Raw genomic sequence first — 18,525 nt, forward strand, 5'->3', positions numbered from 1 at the left:
AAACATTTAGGTGCTACACTGAGGAGAATGGCATAAATATCCAGCTGGAGACAGACAAAAAATAAATCCTTGTTTTGCCATTTCTATTGTTATACATTTAAAATATATAGTATATTCAGACAAATAAAATATCTGGTGTGCCCCATCAACATATTCAGATGCTCATTACAAAGGAATGTGAGCTGTAGCTCACGAAAGCTTATGCTCAAATAAATTGGTTAGTCGCTAAGGTGCCACAAGTACTCCTTTTCTTTTTGCAAATACAGACTAACACGGCTGTTACTCTGAAACAGGAAAGAAATATACAGTGCAATATGCTTTTGTTTTTTCTGAGAATGTAACCCATTCCATGTGGCCCTCCAGAGCTTCTTATTGGATCAGTAATATTTTATTATCTGGCTTAATTTCTTCTCCCCACCCTAACTCCCAACAGATAGAAACATGCTCAGTAGAAAGAAACATCAAACTCTTTCAAGCATTTAGTTTCTTTGTTTTCTTTCTCCTTTTCCCTCATGTCTACACGGCAGAGTTACAGCGCCGGCAGTTACAGCCCGCTCAGAGAGCGCTGAACGGAAACGGCTGTTGTGTGTTCACACTGTCAGTTGCCTGCGCAATAGCATGATCACACTTGCAGCACTTGAAACGGTATTTGGAGCGGTGCACTCCGGGCAGCTATCCCACAGAGCATCTCCTCCTCTTCTGCCACTACGAGCTGTGGGAAGGTGGAGGGGGTCATGGGGCATTCTGGGTCCTGTCCCAGTGCCCCATGATGCATTGCTTCACATCCCAGCAATCCCTGTGCTTCCGTCCGCATTTGGCACCATCTTTCAACGGTTTGTATACTGCGCGCTCTGCCTCTTTGGGCTGCAGGAATGGATCCCGAACTTTTGACCAGTCTGCTGCTCACTCTGACTAACACTTCAAGAGTGGCAGTGGAGTGTGAAATTGATCTTGCCACACGTACTAGCTACGACACAAGATTGTGGCATTCACGGAGGTGCTGACCACAGTGGAACACTGCTTTTGGGCTTGGGAAACAAGGACCGAGTGCTGGGATCACATCGTGATGCATGTCTGAGGTGACAAGTAGTGGCTGCAGAACTTTTGGATGAGGAAATCCCCATTCATGCGACTGTGTGATGAGTTAGGCCCAGACCTGCGGCGCAAGGATACGATGAGAGCTGCCCTGCCGTTGGAGAAGCACGTGGCAATTGCACTGTGGAACCTGGCTACTCCAGACTGCTACCGATCCATTGCAGACCAGTTCGGAGTGGGAAAGTCAACTGTTGGACTCGTGTTGACAGAAGTGTTCAGGGCCATTAATCGCATCCTGCTCCGAAAGACCATGACTCTGGGCAATGTGCATGACATTGTGGATGGCTTTGCACAAATGGGCTTTCCTAACTGCGGAGGGGCAATAGATGGCACACACATTCCAATTCTGGCACCAGACCACCTAGCTACCAAGTACATTAATCGCAAGAGGAATTTCTCAATGATTCTCCAGGTATTTGTGGATCACCGTGGCCGTTTCACAGACATTAACACAGGCTGGTCCAGAAAGGTGCATGACGCATGCATCTGTTAGAACACTGACCTGTTCAGGAAGCTGCAAGCAGGGACTTTCTTCCCGGACTGGAAGATCACCATAGGGGAAGTCAAAATGCCCACTGTCATCCTGGGAGACCCTGCCTACCCCTTAATGCCGTGGCTTATGAAGCCATACACGGGCACCTTGACAGCAGCAAGGAGCGGTTCAGCAACAGGCTGAGCAAGTGCAGAATGACTGTTGAGTGTGCTTTTGGCCCTCTGGCGATAATATTCCTGTGCTTATAGCCGCGTGCTGTAAGCTCCATAATATTTGTGCAGGGAATGGTGAAAGCTTCACTCAGGGTTGGACCACAGAGGCTCAGCACCTGGAGGCTGAGTTTGAACAGCCAGAGATCAGGGCTATTAGAGGGTTGCAGCACTGGTCCATAAGGATCAGGGATGCCTTGAGGCAGCAATTTGAAGCTGAAAGCCACTAATATTTGTTGCTATGCTCGGTAATGCAGTGCTTGTAATGCTAGGAGATGATTGTGATTGGTGCAGATGGTGCAATATGAAGGTTTAAGATAATTGTCTGTTGCTTTGCAGGGCTCTGTTGGCTTTCAATTCATAGAATAAAGATTGCTTTCAAACCAACACAATTCTTTTATTAAACAACAACCAGAGGAGAGAGTCAAATAAAAAAACACATCAGCATTGAGGGGGATGGGGGAAGGGAAGGTCCCAGGAGGAGGTGGAGTCCCGGGACGGTTAAAGATTTTTGTATGTCCAGGGATCATATCCAACCTTCTTCTTTGGAATCCAGTGTGGCGGGTACTGTACTGCAGGGCTACACTGCAGAGGGATGGATGAGTGCAGTGGGTAGTGGGAGTCCACAGTGCTGGACTGTGACGGGGGAGAAGTTGAATGCCACAGGTATAGACTGGAGCCAGGAGGTTTAAGAAACGTTCTGTGGCTTTGCTGTGGCGCACCACATTCTCCTTTTGGTCCCTCTTCTCACCGTCCTGCCACTCCTTCAGTTCCTGTTTCTTGGCTGAGGAATGCATCCTACTGTCACTCAGAAAGTCCTCCTTAGTTCTTCGTGGCCACTTTCTAATTCTGCACAGCTGTTCTGCCGCCAATAACAAAGAGGGAGGCAGGGCCCTAGAGTACACTGGGCATGTGGCTCTTGGGGAGAGCCAACACTGTAGGGAGGACCTGATCATCATGCCTGTCCCCACATTTTCCACAAACTGTGTTCATTAGGGAAGATATCTCACTGCTGAGGGCAAGCAGGGAATCAAGAGAGGGTCTCCTCCAAGACTGCAGCTTCCGCCCTGGCGCTTATGCCGCTTGCCTGTGTGCAGCAGCGGTCCGCCCACTCCCCCGTGATGGCAAAGTGGTGTGAGAAAGTTCCTATTAATGGGGCAAGAAACAGCTCTGCGAAAGAACCTGCGGCAGCGGATTGCCCAGTCTCACCACGAGAGTTTCCTGGAGATCTCTGAGGCAGATTCCCATGAAGTGAGGGAGACAATCAACAGCCTGTTCCGCTGCTCAGATGAGGCATGTGGTGGTACGCGCATCATACAGACACAAGCCGGCTTCCTGCAACCCTCCAGCCCCCAACAGCTCACTTCAGCGATTCCCAAAATCAGATCCACTTACCAGGGGACTCCTCTCCTGTTTGTGCTTCACCAACATCTGACAGCTGTGACTGGTTAGCCTCCTCTGGGGTAGAAAAGAGCTCCTGGCTGCATGCATCTCTGACCTTCGAGTCGTCCTCTGCGTTTGGGTCCCCCTCCACATCCTCATCCAAGATTTCCTCCTCCTGGCTCAGTCCACTCTGAACTGGCATGTGAGCCACCGAAGTATCCACAGGGGCCTTCACAGTGAAGGTGGAGTCGCCACCGAGTATCACGTCCACCTCTTTGTAGAACCGGCAGGTTGTGGGTGCAGCACCGGAGCGGCGGTTTGCCTCTCGTGCCTTGTGGTAGGTGTTCTGCCACTCCTTCATTTTGACCCTGCACTGCGGTGTGTCCCGGTCGTGGCCCCTTTCTGTCATGCATCGTGACATCTGTCCATAGGTATCATAATTCCTATGGCTGGAGCACAGCTGAGACTGGACAGCCTCTTCTCCCCAAACGCGGATGAGCAGCTCAGCATTAGTCCAAGCAGGGGATCGCCTGGTGCATGAGCAGGCATGGCCACCTGGAAAGATGCGCTGAGACCACTGCATGCGTCACCGAGCAAACAGGAAGGGGACTTTCAAATTCGCAAAGGAATGTATGAGTTTGGGATGACGGTTGGTCACCTGAGGGCAGGGCAGTAGAGTTCAAACCAATGGCCACAGAAGTGAGAACAGGCATTGTGGGACACCTCCCGGAGGTCAATCGCAGCACTGGAATCAACCAGGGTGTCTACCCTGGCACCACAGCGCTGTACCCCCAGCGCAGAGCCTCATACACTTTAAGGTTAGAAGGGACCATAGTGATCATCTAATCTGAGCTCCTGCACATTGCAGGCCACAGAACCTCACCCACCCACTCCTTTTTTTTTCTGGAAGGGATAATATTAGGATCTGCATCTAAGGCCCCACCTTTTTTATTTTTTAACCAAACTTTCCACTTCTTACTGCAAAACTAAAGGTGTTTCTCAGTCTGCTGGAGCTCTATTCAATTGTAACCATCATAGACAATGATAGAGGTTCCAGCTGTAATACTGGTGGTGTTCCTTTTCTTCCCACAGGTCTGACTATTTTCAGCTGAATTTACTGTGTTGGGAAATCATGATGCAATCAAGCCACAAATCAGACCTTTTGAGACTTCCTACATAAGCTCTAGACCAGGGGTGGGCAAACTACGGCCCAGCAGCTGAATCCAGTCCCTCAGATGTTTTAATCCAGTCCTCAAGCTCCTGCCGGGGAGCAGGGTCTGGGGATTGCCCCGCTCACAGATTCATAGATACTAAGGTCAGAAGGGACCATTATGATCATCTAGTCCGACCTCCTGCACAATGCAGGCCACAGAATCTCACCCACCCACTCCTGCGAAAAACCTCTCACCTATGTCTGAGCTATTGAAGTCCTCAAATCGTGGTTTAAAGACTTCAAGGAGCAGAGAATCCTCCAGCAAGTGACCCATGCCCCATGCTACAGAGGAAGGTGAAAAACCTCCAGGGCCTCTTCCAATCTGCCCTGGAGGAAAATTCCTTCCCGACCCCAAATATGGCGATCAGCTAAACCCTGAGCATATGGGCAAGATTCACCAACCAGATACTACAGAAAATTCTTTCCTGGGTAACTCAGATCCCACCCCATCTAACATCCCATCACAGGCCATTAGGCCTATTTACCATGAATATTTAAAGATCAATTAATTACCAAAATCATGTTATCCCATCATACCATCTCCTCCATAAACGTATTGAGTTTAATCTTAAAGCCAGATAGATCTTTTGCCCCCACTGCTTCCCTTGGAAGGCTATTCCAAAACGTCACTCCTCTAATGGTTAGAAACCTTCGTCTAATTTCAAGTCTAAACTTCCTGGTGGCCAGTTTATATCCATTTGTTCTTGTGTCCACATTGGTACTGAGCTTAAATAATTTCTCTCTCTGCATGGCTCCTGGAAGCAGCAGCATGTCCCCCCTCCGGCTCCTACGCGTGGGACATCCACGGGGCTCCGCACGCTGCCCCCACCCCAAGTACCGCCTCCGCAGCTTCCATTGGCCAGCAGCCATGGCCAAGGGGAGCTTCAGGGGCGGCGCCTGAAGACAGGGCAGTGCACAGAGCCATTTCGCCACGCCTCTGCGTAGGAGCCGGAGGGGGGACATGCCGCTGCTTCCAGGAGCTGGTTGAGGTAAGCACCACCCAGCGCCCGCACCCCTAACCCACTCCAGCACCCCAACCGCCTGCCTCTGCCCCAGCCCTGAGCCCCATCCCGCCCTCCAAACCCCTCGGTCCCACCCTCCTGCACCCCAGAGCCTGCATCCCTAGCCGGAGCCCTCACTCCCCCCACCCACACCAAAAACCCCTGCCCAGCCCAGAGACCCTCACGCACCCTGAACACCTCATTTCTGGTCCCACCCCAGAGCCCACACCCCCAACTGGAGCCCTCACCCTCTCCTGCACCCTTGCCCCCAATTTCGTGAGCGTTCATGGCCTGCCACACAATTTCCATATCCAGATGTGGCCCTCAGGCCAAAAAGTTTGCCCACCCCTGCTCTAGACTGCAGGCCATCTGTCCAAAGACTTTTTTATAAGAATCAAAAATAAAGTTCACAGCTTCTCTGATATTTAGGGTGGAAAATGTAATTTCATTCCTTCAGAGGTTCTTGAAAAATATGGAGCAGAACACAGCTGGGGAGTCATCTTATCTGACTTGACATTTTTAAGCTTATGTCAAAATGAGGGAGGACTGCATGAAATGATTTAATTCTATAAAAAAATAACCCTGAATTACATAAATAAAACATTGCATAGAAAGGTATCTTGGTACAATTTATGTGATGTGAATTTTACAAGAGCTAGTCTATTGTAGAAAAATTCCGCTTCTATCTTCCTGATCTCTTTATTCTATCTAAACATAGAAATTTGTCGGTTTTCTTAAAAAAATCTATTACTGTTTCTCATAACTGAATCCATTATTTTCCCTCTATGCGCTAAGTAAAAACAAGTGCAATAGATTGCTTTGGCTGAACCTTGAATATAAAAGGCCTCAAGAATCAAGTGCAATAAGTTAAACCCATTTTAGTGTGCACTGCAACTGGAAATGCGAACCTTGATGTTCCATTTAAATCAAGTCTTAGAGAAGAACTCTGATTATAAATGGTATCTGTCATATAAATACAAATGGTTATTAAATGGATTGGATCTTCTTAGTGTATGTACAACATGCCTCAGGTAGCGCGTGACCAGGATTCATCACCGAATTTGGTCCACTGGTTGGATCATTAGCTTCCAATGGGTTGGATTAAGGAAGCAATCTGATAGGAGGATTTCAGTCGAGGTCTACACTACACCACCACTAAGCAGGTTTGCTCTCTGTCAAGGTCTGATCACCACACAAGTTGATTAGCTACATCTACCCAGCCTAGAGAAAAATGGAGAAAAAAAGAGTAGGTAGTAATATTTTAAGCTGCTCTATATTTTACTCTTTCTTTGGGGCCTAATTCTCCACTGCCTTGCACTTTCTAACTAGTAGTGAGAAACGGAGCTACAATAGAATGGTAATGTGTCACAGCCACTTAGCATAGGTATAAATGACAACAAAAGGTGCCAGGCTGTGGAGAATCAAGTCCTTTATATTCAGTCACTTTTAGTTGACTAAATGCACATGCTTAGGAGCAGATTCTGCCACTCTTATGTTGAATCCCACCTTATTCCCCCAGTAACTCCATTGATTTCCATGGAATTTTTCTATAGACTAGCATAATATTCAACACGAGTAAGACTGGCAGTCTAGCCCTTAAAGATTTAGGAAGTTGCAAATTATTACATCTTGAAGAAACAAGAGTATGAGCATCCCCAAACTTTCCAGCCCGATCCAAAGCCAGATTTTATTTTGGGGCTTGGATCTAACTCTACAACAAAAAGCAAAAGGAAAAGATCAGACGTGCTCCAATTTCCTGACTCTTAAAGTCACAGGACATGGAGTGTCTGAGAAAGTGTCCATGTGCCAAACAAGCTATCCTCAATTCAGTGCTCTGGGTCAGGGAAACTCAACTGCGGAGCTGGCAAGATGACACAAAATCATCACCGTTCCTGGTGTGGCAGGAGCACCATCTCTTCAGAAATGCAGTGTAGTCCCCATACCACTACCCCTCCCACCTCAGGAGGAAGAGTTGCTATGTATTGAAGTGTCTACAGTTTTGCTTTTTCTAGGTTATTACATTATATCCCAGCACCTTCAAAATCCTCTGTGCCAGCCAGCACAGTTGGGAATGAAGCATGCAAATTCCTGTACTAACTGTAAACTTTAGACACCTACGCAAACCTCAGGCCTACATTGTACTTAAACTAAGTTAAACAAAATAATAAAAAAATATTGATTTTGCTGTTTTTGATAGACATTTCACAAATAAAAAAATCCATGTGGGGTGTAATTATACAGCAGTGAAAAAAAAAACTTGTGTATGGTGCCAATGTGATATATATACATATATAGTGCAGATTTCAGGGAATAGGATGGAAATTACAAGTTTATGAGCTCATGGTCCTGTGTTGATCTAGGAACATGTTTCCTACATATACATTTTTTTTTTCAGACATACTGGGTCATTCATTGAGGTGTTTAAGGATAGTATGGGAATCTATCCATTTCAACTCAGCTATACTGTCTAGCACAGAGGATTTGGGGCCATTTGCTACAACTTTGAATTATGACAAATTAATTCTTTGTGTTACGTTTTCTTCTCTGTAAGAGAGTTTGATACAATAGCTCCCTTGCTATAGGACTCTTGTAACCTTTATATCATCTGCTGTAAAGTTTATCTAATATAGGTGCTTTCTATAAGTAAGATTCCAATAAGTCTTAAATGTCCCCTTTGATCTGTTCTTGATGACATAAATGTCCTTAGGAGTTAAGACCCTCAAACTGTGGGGCCAATGAAGCCCAAAGCCAAGGACCCCCCTGAATTTTACAACTCTATAAAAGTCAAGGGTGGAATCAGTTTTTAATTAAAATGTTTCTAACCTATTTCAGTGTGACAATCATTCCAGAAATACAACATCCTTGTCAGAACTGAAAGTTTGCAGTGATATTTTTTTCTGAAAAAGAATAGGCTATCCAAAGTCAAGTTGTGCATGGGACCTGTTAAACCCCTGGTTGTAAGGATCCTGGACTTGAATTTATGACTAGGGGACTGCCTCCTGGGCTGATGGTGCTATGGTCATCACAAGTTCCATCTGGTTGCTGGCCACTAATCAGTAGCTGAGCTTGCTTCACTGCTGAGTAGTCAGTGTGAGCTCTTGTTACAAATAGGGGGGCAGCTCATCATCATGAGACTATGCTGCATTCCATCCCAGTGCCCAACACTGATTTCCACTGTGCCTTTGGCCAAGTCATTTAACCTTTTCTTCCTTCTCTGGAGATAGTAATGCTTTCCAACATCACAGGAATGTTATGGCAGTTAATTGGTTAATGTTGTAAAGTGCTCTACAAATGTAATTAGTATTAGGTAATGGGGGGAAGAGTGGGGTGAAAAACAAGGAAAGCAAGGAGGATAGCGAGATAAGACTACAGAGGGACAAAGAAAAGAGGAAGTGGGGAAGAAACTGTATAATAAAGGAGGGAGTTTTGGGTGGACAACAGAGAATGGGGTGTATGTGGAAAAGAAGAAGATGCTGCTTTCCAAGAAAAGAAGAGATGAGACAAAGAGGAGATTAAAAATAGATTACAAATGAGGGGGGAAAGTGTGGGGTACTGAAATGGAGTAAATAGACTTGACGTGTAAGGAGAAGGAAATAACAAGGAAATGGCAGAGAGAATAAGCAATGAAACATACAAACTTTAGCTTAGTGAATCTTTTAATTTATTTATATCTATTTTAGGATTTTCCTAGAGACACCTGATATCTGATATTGGGAGAAAGTGGTTAGACACCTATTTTGAGCCCATAGTATGTGTTGTATTAACATTACAGACTACAATGGATTCTGTAATTCAATAATTGAAAATGAAAGGGAAAATATAGTTCACAATTATGCTGCACACAAAAGCCTTCAGGGTCTCGGGATTTAGCAGAAGCCATACACCTGGCTAATTTACCTAGAATTGGAAAAATTGTTTTAAATGTTGCTAACAATGCTCAGACCCGCATATAATCAGCCACGCTCTACTTCTCCTGCAGCAGAGGAAGCTGGCCCTAATGTCATCCTATGCTATATAAAATAAATCAGATACATTTGGAACAGAGAGAAGGGGGGAAAGAAGCATTTTGCTGACCCTTCTCAAAAGTCTATGTATGGTCCTAAGCACAGTGCTGTCAAATGCGTCAGCTGAGGTTGGGAATTTTGCAGAATCACTCCAAAATATTAAGGCCATGTCTATTTCATTATAAAAGATCTTTTCAACTTCATGTAGGGTGACCAGATGTTCCAATTTTATAGGGACAGTCCCAATTTTGGGGTCTTTTTCTTATATAGGCTCCTTTACCCCCCACCCACTGTCCCGATTTTTCACATTTTCTGTCTGGTCACCCTAGCTTCATGATTCTTAAAATTCATGAATTATAAAATGTTCCTATGCACCTCAGTGGATAATTTAAAAAATCATCAACATTGTAACGCTATCTGAGTCTTAGCCTTAGTCAACTAATGCTGATTGTGATTATTTTATAAGAGAGACACTACATGTATACAAAGCAAAAAGCTTCATGTTTTGCTGCTATTTTAATTATTTTCCCAATATCTGTTTCATTTTCCTCTTTAGCAAAGGCATGTGCACTTCATGTACAATCAAGACACCTAATATGGCTTTGCCAGCATTATAGTCACAGGATATTTTAAAAAAGAAGAGAAAAATCTCAAAGCACAGGTCCTGCTGTGCAACAAAGTAATCAGATTCCTTCATAGCAACCAGCTGATTGGCTTCAGCAATCTAAGGAATAACAAATAACCATTCTAGAAGATAAACAGTGCAATGCAACAGTGCTTATTGAGCAACAATCCATCTGGTCATTCTTTTGGTCTATTATTTAAATAATAAATAGAAGAGAGCTTATTTTACAAAAAAATCAAACAAACAAAAAAGCCCCCTCATTTCAGTTTTCCTAATTTTGCAAGACAATGGCTGACATTAAAATCTCTAGTGTCCTGGAGCACTACCATAGCCTTGGCAATTTATAAAATTCCTTAGTTTCATCTAATAATTTACACCTCTCTCCCTCATATTTTGAGGTTAAATCTACCCTTTATACCATACTCATTTAACTGATTGTTTGATTTTCTTCAGTCTCTGCCTCGATGTTCATTTTACAAAAGCATTTGCATCAGTATAGCATGTAGAGTCCATATCATAATCTTCCAGTTTCCAGTGCAATGTTTCAAAAGTGGGCCGTACTTTGGGCTCTGCACTCCAGCACTCCAGCATAATGTTATAGAGTTTATTTGGGCAGTTATCTGGTTGAGGGATTCGGTATCCTTTATCCAGCTTCTGGATTACTTGGTAGCCCATCAGACCTGAAATACATTTAAAAAAAAAAGAAAAAAGAGGAAATTAGCAGAAAGTGGCTCAATTTTTGCATGCATGACTTTGCATGCACAAATTTCCTGTGCATGCAAAATGGTAATGTTTACAGACACAAAACCCAAACTGGGGGGTAAAAATTGATGTGTATGTGCATGTACAAGGACAGAGCACAAGACTCGCTCATGCAAGTGATTTGTGAGCATAAAAATGCACATGCACAAATGGAGGGCCACATCTGAATCTTTTTAAGACCAATTTTCAAAAGTTCTATGGATCTGTTTGTTTGTTTGTTTTTTTGCAGATGTTTACCTGTGTATCAGTTTTGCTCATTAAAATGTGTATGTTTATTCCCAAAATGGCCAATGTGTGGCTGAGTGACTCGTATACGGCCTATTGCCATTCTTTCCTTTAATATACAGGTACAGCCCATGGAAACTACAACTCCCAACATGCTAAACTGCTTGGATTAAACACACTACAGATCAGAACCTATTGTCAATATGGACTGCACCTCTGAATTATAGTAAGGATGGCTGCATATGACTCCTTTTGCAAATTAAATGCAGCACTCAGGCTCCTGGCAGTTACCAAATGTGGTTGCAGGAGAGGGGGGAAAATAGGTGCCCCTGGTTTAATTCCTTCCCAACTTATTGCTCAGTGGGAATGTATAACATTCTCACCACACCTTTCTAAAACTGCCAAAAGGGCCCCTGCTAAGCAACTAAAATAGCGACAAAGTTATTCCAGCGAGAAACCTCTTGCTATAAAAGTTCTCATTTCAGAGCATGTGTTTGTTGTGTTGACACTCCTGATTTGGTGGTGGTGTGATGATGTTTGGTTACTGAGAACAAGTAGGAGAACAGTTTGAAGTGTTGATGTCATGGGTAGCCGTTGGCTCTAAAGTTTTGACGGAGAAAAGCCTAACAAGCAGCTGTAAGAGGAAATGGGAAAAGAGCATATGTGTAGAATAGTTGTAAGCACCTTTGACCTGTGATGAGTGGACTCAAGATCTAAGCCACTGGGTAAAGGGATTAGAAAAGCCACTGAGACCTACTCTATCTGGAACATTGCCTAGCCCTTCCCTAAGCAATCAGAGCATCTACTGGTTTTCATAATGACCTTTTCTCTTGACTGGTTACAAAGGAGATGGTCCTGAAAATAACATCAAGGAAGCAAACAATTATGGCACATGGACTTACATTTTCAAATGTGAAGGTTGACATAGGCTATGCCTTCGCTAAGCATAGACCAGAGTGTGCCTTTCTAAAGCAAAGACGATGGGCCTTATTTTGCCTTATATTTTCAGCAAGGGGTCTTTTCCTTGCTATTTGTTCCACAGAATGAAACCCATCTTTGATGGGGCGTCCACCTCTCCAAGGCCTGAAGGGTAAAATAGGCCAATGAACCTATAGGCTGCACATGGAGGAAAGCGCTAAGGAATAATTGGCTGATGAAGCCCAGCTGGGGCAGAGGAGGGCCAGGGTTATAAAGCCAGAAGGCTGGCAATGGAAAAAGGCTGTAGGAAGGTAGTCTACAGTCACTCCATGGGAGAAGGGAGGTGTGGTTGAGGCTACAGAGGCAGGTAAGCTACAGTTACTCCATCAGGGGAGGGAGTTTGGGCTGGCAAACTCAGAGGAGTGGGAAGAGACAGAAGGTACAGAAGAGGCTCAGGAAAAGGCAGCAAAGAATAGGAGTGCAGACTTTGGCTGTTGACTAGAGGGCCCATCAGCTGGAACCTGGAGTAGAGGGCAAGTCCAGGTTTCCCTACCAGCTGCTGAGGAAATGGCACCTGGGCCAGCAAATGGGAAGACGGCCTGAGATTGCTGGCAATGAGACTTTGACTCACCCCCAGAAGAGGAACCACATAGTGACCTGGCTGGAGATCCAAGTTATGAAAAAGGCGGCTGTAGCTCCGGGGAGAACAAAGGGCCACAGAGAGAGAGAGAGAGAGAGAGAGAGAGACAGAGTGATGGAGTAAGACTGCTGGAAGGGATGTCAGCCTGACGGAGCAAATCCCCAGAACACCAGAAGGCTTTGCAGTCCACCAGTGAGTAAAGCCCCCCATCACACCATCAAAAAACTAAAACTGAATTTGCAAATGCTCTGTGCACAGGGAGTGGCAGTCTGGGATCAAATGAAATGGAAGTCATGGTGACTGAAGCAAAGAACAAAATCCTGTGTAGATATAGGCTGTGGTGGGAAGAGGAGGGGAGATCAATTGGAAGTTCCCCTTCCTTGTCCCCTCCTCTGCCTCTTGCCCTCCCGTATGTTCTCCTCACCAAACAACAAATTAAAATAACAAACTATCATTTTAGTGACACCTTGTGCTAGGGTAACCAGATGTCCTGTTTTTAAAGGGACAGTCCCATATTTAAGCCCTCCTGCAGGTGTCCTGACTTTTTCTTTAAAAAGGGCAAATTGTCCTGTATTTTCTGTCTTCCCCCCCAACATCAGTACTTGTGGGTCCTGCTGCTGGCTGGATCCCTGCTCACCAGCCTCCAATCCGCCAGCGGTGAGTGGGTGGGTGGGTGGGGGCCAGTGGCCAACAATGGGGGTGGGTGCACAAGGATGGTGGTGGGGTGAAGTTGCAGTGCACGGGGCTGGCTGCTCCCCATGCCGGTCTGTCAGCGCAGCCCCTGCTGTATGCCAGGTCTCAGCCAGCAGGGCTCCGCCCCCGTCCTGTTTCCGGCCAGTGCTCGAAGCAGCTTCCGTCCCTTCCCTCCCGCACAGTACCGAAAGTCAGTATGTACCGCTTTCCTGTGGGTGTCTTTTTCGGAAAAGGATCCAGAATATCCACAGCTACTCGCCGAAATGGAACCTCAATGATGGGGAGTGGCTGGAGAGGGGCTTTGACCTGGTCGTGGGGTTTTCCCACTCTTTGGCACACCTCACAAGACCGGATATAGGTAGAAACATCCTTGTCCGTTCCCTCCCAGTGGAATGACTTTCCCAAATGGTCTTTGGTTCTGTTCACCCCAGCATGACCACTAGGATGATCATGGGCTAAGCTTAAGAGCTTTACCAGGTACTTAGTTGGAACTACTAACTGTCTCTGAGGATGCCAGTCTTCCTGGTGTCCACCGGAAAGAGTTTCCTTGTATAAAAGTCCTCTTTCTACAACAAACCTGGATCAATTAGAAGAGCTGAGAGGTGGTGGGTTGCTCCGTGCCACCGTCCAAGCTCTCTGGAGGCTTTCATCTGTTTCCTGTTCTGTCTGGAACTGTTCCCTTGATGCTGGAGACATCAGTTCCTCATTGGATTGAGGACCTGGGTTTGGTCCCTCTGGAAGCGATGCAGGTGATGGGGCAGTTTCTGTGAACTGTGAACTGCTGGTACACTATGTTGGACTTCAGGCTCCAGCTGAGCCTCTTGTGTAGGGTTATCTGCTGCTGCCAGTGCAGGTCCGGTGGGGCCCTCTGGTGTTGGGTTGCCATGGTTCTGGTGGTGGTTGTTCCGCCAGTTCCGGTTCTGGGACTGGCTTTGTCTGGGTCTCTGTGACTGGATCCACTACTGCTGTTGCAGACGTTGGCATGGGGTCCGGTTCCATCACCTATGACCAGGTCCTGGTAGAAGTCTCCAGAACAGAGCTAAGTGTGACAGCTTGCTTAGCCTGGCTGAAGGTGACCATTTCCACCTTCTTGGCTAACTTTACATGATTGGCCAAGTCTTCCCCCAACAGCATGGGGATGGGATAATCATCATAGACTGCAAAAGTCCACGTTCCTGACCAGCCCTTGTACTGGACCAGCAACTTGGCTGTAGGCAAGTCAAAAGAGTTTGACTTGAAGGGTTGAATCATCACTTGGACCTCTGGGTTGATTAAATTGGGGTCCACTAAGGAAGCGTGGATAGCTGACACTTGTGCTCTGGTGTCCCTCCACGCTGTGACCTTCTTCTCGCCCACACTCACAGTTTCCCTCCGCTCCAAGGGTATCTGGGAGGCATCTGGGCCTGAGGACCTTTGATGGGACCCCTGTGCAATGAACTGTAATATGTTGGGGTTCTTGGGGCAGTTGGCCTTTACATGCCCTGGCTCATTACATTTAAAACATCGCTCAGCTGACTGGTCACTGGGGCAAGGTGGGTTGCTGGAGAACGGTGTGGTGGGACGATAAGGTGTCTGGAGTGTTCCTTGGGGTGTAGTTGGGGCCTTGGGCTGCCCCCGGTAGTAGGGTATGGTCTGAGGGTGTCCCTTCTGGTATCCGCTCCAACTGCAATCAGGGTTTTTCCTCTCTCCTCCCTCCACCCGTTTTTGTTCCGGTTTGCCCCATCTCTCTGGCGGTCTGGGACTGCTCGTATTGATCAGCATAAGAAGCAAGACTTCCTGCTGAGTCCATTTTCTTATCCCATAAACACTGTTTTATATCATCCTTGAACATATTCAGGAATTGCTCCTGTATCATCAAATCCAACATTCCTCTAAAGCTAGTTACATCCCGTCCTTTGAGACATTTATCAAACAGATCTGTCATCTGGTTTACATAAGCCGCATTACTAAGTCCAGGTCCTCTCTTAAGGGCTCTAAATTTTACTCTGTAAGTTTCAGGTGTAATTTGAAATTGTTCTAAAGCCAAATCCTTGAATTTATCATAGTCAGAAGCCTCATCAGTAGGCATCTTACTGAATATGTCCAGAGCTCTTCCAGTCAATTTTGCACCCAATGTGGTCATCTTGTGAGCATCAGGAGTTTTATGGAGTGTGCACAGTCTCTCAAAACTGAGAAAATATTCAGCAATATCACTGGATTCATCATACTGTGGACACAGTCACTCCCATTTGTGGATTGTTGGGGAAGGATTGTTAGGGTTATTCAGTATATTCTGCTGAGCCCTTGCCTTCTCTATCTCCAGTGCATGCTTCCTCTCTTTTTCCCTCTCTTCCATTTCTTTTTCTTTTGCTTCCATAGCTCTCTTGTAGGCAGTTTCTTCTGTCTCCACCCTGGCTTTTTCTTTGGCCGCTTGTGCATCAATCTCCATCTGTCTGAGTTCTACCCATCTTTCATGTTTCTTCTGTCTTTCCTCAGCTTCCAATCTGGCTAATTCCAGTTTCTGTTGAACATTGCATTCTGTCATCCTAGCCTCTCTGTGTTTAACCTAGCTATACCCGAGAGTTAGAAAGAAAAAAAAAACCTGGCTTGTAAAATTTTGCTGTGCTGTAATCTGATACCTTTTGTCTCTGATAGCTGTTCTCAGCCTACAAAAAAATCCTTTTGTTATGGAGCTGCTCTGTCCCTAGGCAGAGAGACAGAATCTGCAGCTGCAATCACCTTTTACAAAATCTTTTAAAATCCACTGTGCTTCTGGTTCAAAATGATCTCTGGTTCAAAATGATCCCACCACACTGCCATCATGTCAAGGTTCCTTCCCCACTCTGAACTCTAGGGTACAGATGTGGGGACCTGCATGAAAGACCCCCTAAGCTTATTCTTACCAGCTTAGGTTAAAAACTTCCCCAAGGTACAAACTTTGCCTTGTCCTTGAACAGTATGCTGCCACCACCAAGCGATTTAAACAAAGAACAGGGAAAGAGCCCACTTGGAGACATCTTCCCACAAAATATCCCCCCAAGCCCTACACCTCCTTTCCTGGAGAAGGCTTGATAATAATATCCTCATCAATTGGTACAGGTGAACACAGACTCAAACCCTTGGATCTTAAGAACAATGAAAAATCAGTTAGGTTCTTAAAAGAAGAATTTTATTTAAAGAAAAGGTAAAAGAATCACCTCTGTAAAATCAGGATGGTAAATACTTTACAGGGTAATCAGATTCAAAAATAGAGAATCCCTCTAGGCAAAACCTTAAGTTACAAAAAAGACACAAAAACGGAATATACATTCCCTCCAGAACAGCTTATTATACAAGCCATTAAACAAAAGAAAATCTAACGCATTTTCTAGCTAGATTACTTACTAACTTTACAGGAGTTGAAAGGCTTGCATCCTTGATCTGGTCCCAGCAAAGGTCTCACACAGACAAACAGAACACTTTGTCCCCGTCCCCCCTCGAGATTTGAAAGTATCTTGTCCCCTCATTGGTCATTTTGGGTCAGGTGCCAGCGTGGTTACCTTAGCTTCTTAACCCTTTACAGGTGAAACGATTTTGCCTCTGGCCAGGAGGGATTTTATAGCACTGTATACGGAAAGGCGGTTACCCTTCCCCTTATATTTATGACAGCTACCCACACTACTGTAGACATATTCTGCTCTGATATTGTTAAATCCATTCTTGGCTAGTGCTCTTTTTGCCCAGGTACAGTCTGTGCTTCTCTTTATGTGCGTTCCCCACTGCAATAGCCCAGAATTGGAAAAATAACAAAAACCCTCTTTCTCTTTTCATGCATTTTCTCCTTGCTGACATCCTGTGCAACATCTCACACTGGAATCTCCCCTTCCATGTGATACCTTCATAAAGACAGTGAAACACAGGTCCACAAAAGCCTCTCTCATTGTACCTTCCAGCAGTGTACTTGATTGATCTGATATCCCAGAGGAATAGCCAACAAGCTAAGCCTATGAACCACAGATTGGTACCAACTAACCAAGTCTTGAATAGCTGGAAATTACAGGTTTTGGAGAACTTTCAGGAGGTCTGGGACATCCAGCAGCTCCCAATGAAGGTCACCTAAGATGTTTTATTCCATATTTAGATTTTCAACCCTTGAATAAGCCTCCAATTCAATAAAGAAAAAAATTAAAAATAATCAAGAAGTGTATCAAATATTACTTTAAAATAAAATACTTACCAGAATAAGGCATCTTCCCATAGGTGATTATTTCAAAGAGAAGTATTCCAAATGACCACACATCAGACTTAATGCTGAATTTATTGGAGCGGATTGCTTCAGGGGCTGTCCATTTCACAGGGAGTTTCGTTTCATGTTTAGCTTCATATACATTTTCATTTTCTAACTATTAAATACAAAATAAAACAAACCCAAGTTACAGAGTAGCAGCCGTGTTAGTCTGTATCCGCAAAAAGAACAGGAGGACTTGTGGCACCTTAGGGACTAACAGATTTATTAGAGCATAAGCTTTCATGGGCTACAGCCCACTTCATTGGAAGTTAGGATCTGATTCAGCAAAAGCACTTCAGCAGATGCTTAACTCAGCCCTGTTCAGTCAAGCACTTGAACTCAGTGGGACTAAAGTATGTGCTTACATCTTTATTGAACTGGTATCTTATAGATGAGAAACATCTTTGTTCAACAGAAGCTTTTCTAAGCCATTTGTAACTTCAAGTGAGTACCCAGTATTGGAATGTCTTGTGCTTAATTATGGCCTGCTATTGTGAATTCTGAATCTGGCATGAAAGGATTCCATAAGTTGGCCAGAAATAGCAGCACAAGCATCATGTTGGATCTACAGATGGCATTGTCAGACTGCCTTCGGGTGTGATCTTCTATAAATAGAGGAGGCAATAGCAAGCATTAATGCATTTAGAAACCTCAGTTTTGTGATTTACTGATGGCATTGAAGGGCTATTGACTTTGCTAATTACCACTTCACCAGTTTTCAAGCACTGAAAGACAGACCCAAACTGATTTTAAATTAATACATTAGCTCACAGTGGATATATAAAAAATACATGGAGAAATATTTTTTAGTAATGGAAGTTTTCTGGGGTTAATCCTTTACTTTTCACAGACCCACATCTACAGAGTTTTATTGCATGGACATCCAACCTTTGGGAACATTTTAGAATGTTTTCAATGTTTAAATGGAATCTAGGGCATATCATACATATCTTAGCCTCTGTCAGGTTTTTCTAACATGCAAACTTACATACAGATTATGCAGATCTTAAATAATATT

At 44.8% G+C, this 18,525-nt stretch overlaps 1 protein-coding gene across 1 annotated transcript in view; it reads right to left on the reverse strand.

Moving 5' to 3' along the window:
* Positions 1–8,986: 8,986 nt before the first annotated feature.
* FRK (fyn related Src family tyrosine kinase) overlaps positions 8,987–18,525 on the reverse strand; it is a 79,004-nt gene continuing 69,465 nt past the window's right edge. Inside the window, exons 7-8 of the mRNA XM_073337107.2 lie at positions 17,457–17,622; positions 8,987–10,703 (exon numbers count right to left, since the gene is read on the reverse strand). Of these exons, the coding sequence (XP_073193208.2) occupies positions 10,492–10,703; positions 17,457–17,622 (378 nt within the window). The 3' untranslated portion in view covers positions 8,987–10,491. The remainder of the gene's footprint in view (positions 10,704–17,456; positions 17,623–18,525) is intronic.

This window comes from Lepidochelys kempii, chromosome 3 (genome assembly GCF_965140285.1).
Source record: "Lepidochelys kempii isolate rLepKem1 chromosome 3, rLepKem1.hap1, whole genome shotgun sequence".
Lineage (NCBI taxonomy): Eukaryota > Metazoa > Chordata > Testudines > Cheloniidae > Lepidochelys > Lepidochelys kempii.